The 9,985-nt window shown below is 39.1% G+C and overlaps 2 protein-coding genes across 4 annotated transcripts in view; one reads left to right on the top strand and one right to left on the bottom strand.

The window, feature by feature from the left end:
* Positions 1-1,001: 1,001 nt before the first annotated feature.
* Positions 1,002-8,760, bottom strand: ecsit (ECSIT signaling integrator). 2 transcript variants are annotated; one of them, XM_058394297.1, is made up of 8 exons: positions 8,451-8,760; positions 8,020-8,118; positions 7,508-7,922; positions 6,199-6,422; positions 5,737-5,794; positions 4,294-4,442; positions 3,187-3,307; positions 1,002-2,028 (listed from the first exon to the last, which is right to left on the bottom strand). In XM_058394297.1, exons 1-8 carry the CDS (start codon positions 8,457-8,459, stop codon positions 1,769-1,771), a joined length of 1,335 nt encoding a protein of 444 aa, XP_058250280.1. In that variant the 5' UTR covers positions 8,460-8,760; the 3' UTR covers positions 1,002-1,768. The 2 variants fall into 2 exon arrangements, with proteins under 2 accessions (XP_058250280.1, XP_058250281.1); XM_058394298.1 differs by lacking the exon at positions 8,451-8,760 and adding an exon at positions 8,243-8,290.
* A 232-nt stretch (positions 8,761-8,992) lies between these two features.
* Positions 8,993-9,985, top strand: part of eml3 (EMAP like 3) — a 41,426-nt gene continuing 40,433 nt past the window's right edge. For both annotated transcript variants that reach the window (XM_058394293.1, XM_058394292.1), the window contains exon 1: positions 8,993-9,310. In XM_058394293.1, coding sequence (XP_058250276.1) covers positions 9,286-9,310 — 25 coding nt within the window. In that variant the 5' untranslated portion in view covers positions 8,993-9,285. The remainder of the gene's footprint in view (positions 9,311-9,985) is intronic.

The raw sequence follows: 9,985 nt of genomic DNA, 5'->3' as shown, positions 1-9,985 counted from the left end.
TATTTTGCTGTCAAGGAAGTGAAAGCTCATATAAAAGTCTTACTAGGTATTCTTGGGTGCTTCTAGCTTGTATGTGTTAGACAACATAAAGGCCTTAAATATGTGTGGGAAATGAAGGGGATAAGGCTGAAGATGAGAAAAGCAGATTTCATTATTAGTCAAAAGCTATACAACAGGTTTAATGGTCTTATGTTGAAACAAACTTCATTTCATTTAAATTTCCACTTCTCTTAGCCAAGGCGAGGGCACAGACTCACCAAAACTGAACATTTGGAGACTGGATACAAAACTTAGCCTCTCTGATGAATCTTAATTTCTACAGGCACACAGATGGTAGTGTCCATGGACCCAGCCTCACTGGTCAACACTCCCCAGTGGAGGTAGTGCGATGGTATGGAGAATCTTGGCACAATTTTCCCCATTAATATCGTTTGAAGTGGTAAATTCCAAGGATCGCAATGACTGATACACTATATTGCCAAAAGGTTTGGGACGTCTGCCTTTACATGCACATAAATGTAATATGGAGTTGGCCCAGCCTTTGCAGCTATAACAGCTTTTTTGGGAAGGATATAGGAATGTATGAGCATTCCTCTAGAAGTGCATTGGATGTGAAGGCTAGAAGTGATGTTGGATGTGAAGGCTCACAGTCTCTGCTCTAATTCATCCCAAAGGTGTTCTATCAGGTTGAGGTCAGGACTCTGGAGCATGAAATTGTCCAAAATGTCTTGGTATGCTGAAGCATTAAGAGTTCCTTTCACTGGAACTAAGGGGCCAAGCCCAACCCCTGAAAAACAACACCTGAATTTACCTGGGTTGGAGGGGTGTCCCAAAACGTTTGGCAACATAGTGTACATGAGTAATAGGAAAGAGAATTTTCCATCTTAATCTGTAGGAATATAGGAGTATAGTAGGTTTCGGAATTCTAAATATAGTGGAGAAAAATATAAAGATATAACCATTCTTATTTACTTATTTAAATAAAGAAACCCACATCAGAATTTTATTGGAACTGTACTATCTAGAACATCTGCTTTATTATAATGTTTTCATTAATACAGCTTTGAAATGTTATTTATATTCTTGCTGCCTCACATCTGTTGTTAATCACATAGTCAGAAACTATTCATTTCGTTTTGCATCAGCTTGTACACCATTCTTAGATCTGCACAACTCAATGACATTCCTCTGAAATCTCTTGATCAGTGCTGTTCTGGACTTGACCTCCTGTCTCAAAAAAAAAAAAGATCATCTTAACTGCTAAAGAATTCAATGAGATGCTCGGTCTACTGTGTAACAATACATTAGTGGTTTGTTGCTGAACATGTCGCCCATGATTCCACCAATGACACTGCAGAAACAGACAGCTGTATAAAGAGAGCTTATTTATTGCCTTAATAGCATTTAGCAAACTCTCACAAACAACAGGCAATATGATCAGTCCGTTTCAAATGTCTTCAGCAGAGCATCTTTTTCATGAAATGATCTTAACCCCAGTCTCAATTAAATATACTTTTAAACGTTATAGTCCTTCCTAGTCAAATCTGCACAGCTCTCTGTGAACTGAAAGAAAAAAAAAACAAGTAATATCTAAATTGAGAGCTAACATCTTGGCAAAGCATCTTGTTGTAGCCAAATAATCTTAGTTTTTTTTTAACAACTAAGGTTATCATAACATCAGAGTTCCTTAAAGGACAAACAAGGGCCCAAGGCTGCAGTCTAGGCCTTGACTAATTTCCAAGAACACACTCCACTGACTGCTGCCCAGTCACCGCTTCATACCATGCGAGTGCAATACTTCCTCCTCTATGATCTGCTCCTCTTCAGTTCCTCGGTACTGATTTTGTCCAGAATCATGGCGAATATCTTCAACTTTCTGCATTTCTCTGGATCCAGAATCCAGACGAAACACAGTGGGAACCTTCCCTAAGACTGGGTTGTTCTCCTGCAGTCCACTGATCCATTGTGCTAGCGTAGCCTGGTCACTTTGTCCCGTCATGCACATAGCATAGACCGCCCCTTCCACCACTGAACAAAGGAAATCAAACATCACTTAGCCCAGTGTGTATGAGAATATGCTATTAAACAGAATCTTGGGTATACATTTATGGAGCACTTTATTAGGAACAACTGTACACTTTCTCATTCATTCAATTATCTAAAGCCAGCAGCGTTGTGTAATGTTCACATTAAACACCAGAATGAGGAAAAACTTTTATCTCAGTGATTTAGACCGTGGCATGATTGTTGGTGCCAGACAGGCTGGTTTGAGTATTTCTCTAATCTCCAGGGACTTTCATGCTTAGTAGTCTCTGATGTTTTTTCAAATGGTGCAATAAAAAAATCCAGTGAAAAGCAGTTCTGCATATGGAAACGCCTTGTTGATGAGAGAGATCAACAGTGACTGGCCAGACAGAAAGGCTACAGTAACTCAGATAAACACGCTGAACAATTGAGGAGAGCAGAAAAGCATCTCAAAATGCACAACACACCAAAGATTGAGGTGGATTGGATACACGAGCAGAAGACCACACTTCTTTCAGACAGGAACAGAAAGCCGAGGCTGCAGTGGGCACAGACTGACCAATAATTGAAAAACATAGCCTTTCCGCTGAGGCACACAGATGGTATGGTCCATGAAACCAATCTGGCTTGAATCAACAGACCTGGTGTGATGGAGTGGGGAATGATTTCTTAATATCATTCATCACTTGAATGACAGAGCATATATGAGTGCTATTGCTCACTGTGTGGCCACAATTTATTCATTTTCTAATATCTACTGCTAGCATGATAATGTCTGGCTTCATTAAACATGACAATGAGTTCAGTGTCATCAGTGTTCTTTGGATCTACCGGATCTGAATCCAGTAGATCACCTTTGGGTTGTGGTAGAACAGGAGATTCACAGCATGAAAGTGCAGTTGAAAAATCTGCAGGAATTGCCTGATGCAATCATGTTAGCATGGAGCAGAATTTCAAAGGAATGTTTCCTACATGGTGTGGGAATCTATGCTATGAAGGAACGCTTTTCTGACAGCAAATGGAGGCCCTACCCAGTATTTGTACAGTGTTCCTAATAAAGCACTCACTGAGTATTTCTTATATTGACCTGACTATAAACAGGTTTTCATGTTCACGGATAAAGTCACATATTCTATGGTGGAGTTTTTTGTGTATGCTCACCATCATCCACATCAAAGCTGTCATCATCTCCCAAGTCTCTCTTAAGGTCCAGGTCAATATACTGGGGATAGAAGAGGCTCTGCTCTGGACCAAGCAACTCAGGATCGAGCTCTTCCTCTATCTAGATGAGGAAAAAATAATACCAATGATACTGCAGCACTGTGATTGATCATAAGGTGGTCATTAGTGTTCTATAACAGTGTGACTCAGCAAGCAGACAGAAGTCATGTGTATATATTTACAGACTTGTTTTAATGTTTCCAGACTAACAACTCGTTCACAGTATGAAACACTGCACGTAAAATTAATAATAGACAGATATTGAAAAGTAAGCCATCTAATTGTTGATATGATGAAGCCTTTGGTAAGGAGATTTATTCAGTATTTATAGATCTCGAGTCTCAAGCAAAAGTCAGTAACTTTTCCATCACTGTAGAGTCTTTAAGACAGAGGACTTCACACTTCACAAGGTTAACTTAAACTGATCAAAATTTTACTGAATAAAATTAAAAACTGAGTCATAGACAAAGTCGGAGAAAAATTTCTTATGCATAAGAAGACTAAAACACAGCATCACACTACTCCATAGCCTATTACAGTCCAGCAAGTCGTGTTTTATACATATTATATTATACATACATATTATACGTTATACACTACATTTATGTATAGCAGCACCAACCACAACATCAATATTCTCCATTGGCAGGAGAGTAAGATCGATTTTTATCACTTTTCTGGCAGATCTCTGAAAAGGTATTAAATTGCTCAGTTGTGTGTTTTTGGAGCAGTAAAATACCTACAGGTCATTTACTATAAAGACTGATATGATTTGACATTTTAGAACAATTTATTAAAATATCACGAAGGGGAGTAAACAATATGCCACAATCCTTGGTGATTATCTGAGCCGCTGTAGGAAAACTCTTATTTTGAAGCTTGTGGATCAAAGGACAGAACATCGAGTTTCTCCGAATCCAGATAAGATAAATCAGGCCAGATCTTTATTTGTTTAAATAAAAAAAGAACAGAAATGATTGGAAAGCTTAAATGTCCCTGATAGGCAAAGCACATGTCATTCTGACACATTATTCATTCATCCAGTACCTGCTCCTCAGGGGGGACAGGGTCAGCTCTGAGCAGATAATAATGTACACAGGTCTTCTTGAGCCACAGAGGAAATGGGCCTTCCACAAACACAGGTCTGTTTGGGTTGTGCTTGGCAAGCAGAGAGCACTGGTCTGGACTCTGGATGCCTGTTAAGATGGCAAAGACTGTTAGGATATATTGGAATTTTATTTCCTCTTACATTAAACAACAAATGCATGGCTGAGGATTTACTGTGTGTTCCATTTAGTGCTTTTCAAATGTCAAATAGAGTCTTCAAGAAGAATAAAAAAAGTACAGAAATCAAGCCTTCAAGTGTCTATGAGCTGTGAAAATACTTCACATGCTGAAATTCTGACATTTCTGCTATAAATAGCTCAACAAAGTGGAAATCTCACTTAGCTTCTGAGATTTAAGTCACATTGAGTTTAAGTCACATTGACAGATTTTTTTTTTTTTTTTTTTACTTCTGTTGTTGGTCAAACCTCCTTACCCATCTTTGTATAAAGAAAGTTTTGACCCACATTAATTTAGATCTATTTAGATCAGTTGAATCTATTGATACTTCTGAATGCTAAAATGTACAACTGTATTAATAAAGCTGACCAAAATCCACTTTTTGTCTTTTTTTCCCTAGAATACAGCCACAACGACATTTGATGGGTTTTCCCAGACCACCATCACATCACTGAATTTTACAGAGAGTTTTTAAAAACAGCCTGGAACCAATGAGAATAAACATATGACTAATTTTTTATTTATTAACTTACAACCTATATAGCTCTGGAAAAAAAATAAGAGACCACTGCAAAATAATCAGTTTCTTATGGGGTTTTTCTTACAGGTTCATGTATTGGTGAGATGAAGAGTTTTGTTTCATTTTTGTGAACTGCTGACAATATTTCTCCTAAATCCAAAATATAACTATTGTTATTTAGAGTGTATATTTAAAGGAAATGACAACACATCAAAATACCCCAAGATCATGAAGTATCTGCAGAGCTTTAATAACTCAAATAAAACAAAATGCAAATAATTTGTAAACAAATTGTGTTAATGCTTTGGCTAAATAACATTAAGAAATCAGTATTTGGTGGAATAACCCTGATCTGCATGTGTTTTGGCTCCATGCTCTCCACCAGTTTTTCACATTGCTGTTGGGTAACTTTATACCACTCTTTTTGCAAAAAAAGCAAACAGCTCAGCTTTACTTGATGGTTTGTGACCATCCATCTTCCTCCTGATAACATTCCAGAGGTTTTCAATAGGGTTCAAATCTGGAGATTGGGCAGTGGTCTCTTAATTTTTTTCCAGAGCTGTACATATCACATGTAGTCATATGTTTGAACATGAGGTATTTCTCTGTAATGGTAGTAAACAAAATTTTGGCTTTTTTAAAAACAAATAAGTGAAATAAGGCTTGATGCACAACAAGTTCCATACCAACGATATGCGGGTGTGAGAGCTCCTCTCCTGCCTCTGTAATGTGTGTGGAAGGAAGCTGTAGGAGGACAGAGCAGATCACGGAAAATGAGCAGCTGAAGAGTGACATTTGTCTCAACAAAGCTGGAAAACCAGTTTTATAATCAGGGTTTAGATCTTCCCCTGCAGTATGTTATAAGTGCAGTAGTAATGTTCCCTTTTCCTTTAACTTTCCTTCATGAAGAATGTCTTTTTGGCATTAAAGCATAAGGGAATTGGCAGGGGAATATTGCAGATTTCAGCACACTGACTGTTTCATAACATTTCATCTCTAACAAGTTTTTAAGAATTTCTTCATGCAATTTCAAAAATAGTTTGGTATTATTTATGGCTTAAATCATATCATTCAAATACTAAAATCTTGATATGTGCTCATAACAAACACGCTGGAATACTAACAGCCTAGCCACTCCTGGTGTTTACCTGATAAACTGTAATTTTAGCATCCAGGTCATTAGCGATGCGGGTGAGGCTGAAACGGGCGAGGTCCACTGGGTCTTGCGGGAGCTCGTGAGGCACTGGGAATGGATTCAGATTCTTGAATTTGGGAAACCAGTACATGATCCGCTGGTACTTCCTCATCGGGTGGCTCTTCTCGCCGAAGATCTGAACCAGGAGGACTTTAGTTTCCATGTTAGGCATAATGCCTGCCAGTATAAATATAAGAGAAATAAATATCACAAACTATGTGCCAGTTTCCTGTCAGACATCATTAGCCAAACACATAACACCTCATAATAATTGGTGTTAAATATTACCTTCATTATGTAGCACATGACAATGTTTCTAATACACAATATATTGCCAAAGTTTTGGGACACCCCTCCAAATCAGTGAATTCAGGTGTTGTTTTTCAGGGGTTGAGCATGACCCCTTAGTTCCAGTGAAAGAAACTCTTAATGCTTCAGCATACCAAGACATTTTGGACAATTTCATGCTCCCAAATTTGTGGTAACAGTTTGGGGATGACCCCTTCCTGTTCCAACATGACTGCACACCAGTGCACAAAGCAAGGTCCATAAAGACATGGATGAATGAGTTTGGTGTGGACCTCAAATCGATTGAAAACCTTTCGGATGAATTAGACTGAGAGCCAGGCCTTCTTGTCCAACATCAGTGTCTGACCTCACAATTGCGCTTCTACAGGAATGGTCAAAAATTTCCATAAACACACTCCTAAACCTTGTGGAAAGCCTTCCCAGAAGAGTTGAAGCTGTTATAGCTGCAAAGCGTGGGCCAACTCCATATTAAATTCATGTGCATGTAAAGGCAGACGTCCCAAAACGTTTGGCAATATAGTGTAGTTATATAACAGTGGTGAAACTGTAATATACTAAATAATTCTCCATCCATCCATCTTTTGTAAAACACAAAGCAACCCATCACAGGACACAGTCACACACACTGACACACCATTCACACACAGACTGGAGTCTTATCCAGGGTGAACTTTCCTTGTGCACAGTGTTAGATAGAGTAATAGGCTCCAAATTCACTGTACCAGAATAAATCAGTAACAGAAGATGCATGAATGAATAAGTAGACAAGATGCAGACAGAACACTATGTTGCAATGAAAGAAATAAAGACAGTTAAAGAACATTTATGATGAAAGAGTTATATATTAGTGTGTGTATGACTGTGCAGACTTACCTGCAGCTATGTGTATATAAATATAATTTTGGTTGAAATTAAAGGACACCCCACACACACACACACACACACAGACTCACCGTAATTTTCCATCTGCTCCAGCACCTGCACCCCACACTCCTGTTGCCTGGGGTAGTGATTGAACATCCTCTGAATAAAGTTACGTGGCACAAAGACCTCTTTGGGAAACACGTCCAAGATTTTGTTGTAGACTGTGATGTCTCGCTCCACTCCAAATTCAGGCATTTTCTTCAGAGCAGCATAAATAAACTCCACATGCCCACGCCGCCGGATGTCCTTCTTGTTGAAGGTGTCCAGCACTCGGTTGAAACTGGCTTTGCTCTTTGCATCTCTTGCTGCTCGCTCAAACAGATCATCGTGCGTGACCAAAGATTTGGACTTTTTCTCAGTCTCATGTTCTATTATTTCCTGAAGATGTGTACTGTCTGGTTTGCTCTTGCAAAACACTGCACTGCTATGAATCCATCTTGGCACCTTAAAAAACAACAACAAATGAATGCTCTCTCATTTACACACCTGATAGATTTCTCATTTTAAAATATTTCATTGATCAGTCACTGTGAACACTTACATGACCATAGCCAAGCCTCGGGTTCAGTCGAGTAACTGCAGGGAAAACCGTGGACGCGATGCACCCAGTGTGATAGATTTGTAAGAAACACCTGCGGGCCTTAATGATAAAACGACATCGTTAATGCAGAGGAAAAATAGTCTCTCGATTTGTCACAGCAAAGGCAAAATAACAGCATGAGCTACTTGTATAAAATGTGTTCAATACGACACTGTATACGAACCATATCTTCAGACCAGGTAGGACACTAGGAATAGGAAACTTTAGGCTGAACCCAAAACAACACATAGTGCACTAGGTAGTGTGCAGAAGCGGTTATTTCTTAACGCATAGAGTGCACACTTAATAGGGGGTAGAGTGACATTTGGGAACCAACCTAAAGCAACATGGCGGAGCCGAAATGATCTAATATTAATAGTGTATTTTCTTACCATTGCCATGTCAAATTAAAATATTCCTTGCTGTGTTGTTTGTAGTAAATCTCCTTCATTTAGGAACTGCCAGTCAAAACAACAATCGCATAATTCAGCATTCAGACACATATCTATCTGTCAAATCTCCTTCAATCCGAACACACCGGCAAGGATGACTTCCGGGGCTGTCAGCGCTCGCTCGCTTTTTCCCCCTAAACAATGAGAAACATTTGCGCTCTCGTTGGTTCCGCTTCTGGGGTTTGGTTCCTCACAATAACATCATGGCTTCAGAGCCTTTGCCACTAGATGGCGGATCGAAACATAAACTTGCGCTGAAGTTGTCATGAGTGACATAAACTCTCACTGGACTCTCTCTCTCACTCTGTGAGTGTGTGTGTGTTGGAAATCCGTGTCACTCTTTTTCGAGAGAATTGAAACGGCTTCGGTAGTTTAACATAAAGCAGTCCGCCTTTCCCCGGAAAAAAAGTTTCACAATTGCATGAAGGAGTGTTTTTCTACATGAAACCCATCCACACCTACACTGTAGTTTTATGTGCACTTGCCTCCGTCGCGCATTTCCTGCCTATGTGTGGTTTTGGACTGGGGTTGCATTTTCAGTCGGTCGCCCAAAACACACACACACACACACACACACACTCATACACACACGCGCGCACTCACACTTACGCACAGACACATGTGTCTTCTCTTTTTCCCCGGAGTGTTGCTGCTGAGTACAGTTTACTTTCTGACTTTTTCTTACAAAACAAAAAATATATAATGACTCGAGTGGATCCTTTACATGCGACCATGCGCCGTTTGAAAAAGGTGTAAAGGAGGATCAGATTGAATCATGGATGGATCAACAAACAGTCTGGGTGAGTGGCAGATCCTCTTGGTTTTATATATGTATATATATATGTGTGTATATATATATATATGCGTCTCTTCTTCATCGATTTGCCTCGACTGACAGGTTTTGCACCTTAAACACTGGTGAAAACTGTGAAAGTCAGAGCTGTCATGAGACTGAATTCGTCCCCTTGGCTGTACGTTTATGCTTATTTATTTATTTATTTATTTATTTATTTATTTATTTATTTTTTAATAACTGCACTAGTTGCGCTGCGCTGAAGTGAAACTAGAAACTAACTATTCCTGTTGTCACCGTCAGTGTTGACAGCAATGTTTTTTCAATTGAAAACAAAAAAAAAAGGAAATAAAATCCATCCAGCACTTCATTATCAACTTTTAGACATTTCTTTATCTTTACACTAGAAATATGTTCAGACCGACAAGTCCCCAGTTGTGGAAATGAACCGAGTTCCTCCTATAGGTTTAGCTGATTGATATTCAGGGGCTAAACAGAGATTTAGGGGTGGGGGGGGCAACAACACCTTTAATAATGTGTTATTACACGGCATTATTCACCCTGAAATGATGTTTTCAGCATATCACTTTGAGTACATGAGGATTAAATCAGCTAACAACAATTTGTTTTCAGTATTTTCTGTCAATTTTGCCATGTAAATGCTGCAAGACTCTGTAGAGTA

The sequence above is a fragment of the Hemibagrus wyckioides genome, linkage group LG07 (assembly GCF_019097595.1).
Source record: "Hemibagrus wyckioides isolate EC202008001 linkage group LG07, SWU_Hwy_1.0, whole genome shotgun sequence".
Classification (NCBI taxonomy): Eukaryota; Metazoa; Chordata; class Actinopteri; order Siluriformes; family Bagridae; genus Hemibagrus; species Hemibagrus wyckioides.
The sequence above is the reverse complement of the archived record's forward strand: the minus strand, read 5'-3'. Positions and strand labels throughout refer to the sequence as shown.

Coding starts and splice junctions, on each gene's coding strand:
- ecsit (XM_058394297.1), bottom strand. Junction 5,795..6,198: donor CTAAAATTACAGTTTATCAG/GTAAACACCAGG, acceptor GTCCTCCTACAG/CTTCCTTCCACACACATTAC. Junction 3,308..4,293: donor CTGTCCCCCCTGAGGAGCAG/GTACTGGATGAA, acceptor TTCCTCATCTAG/ATAGAGGAAGAGCTCGATCC.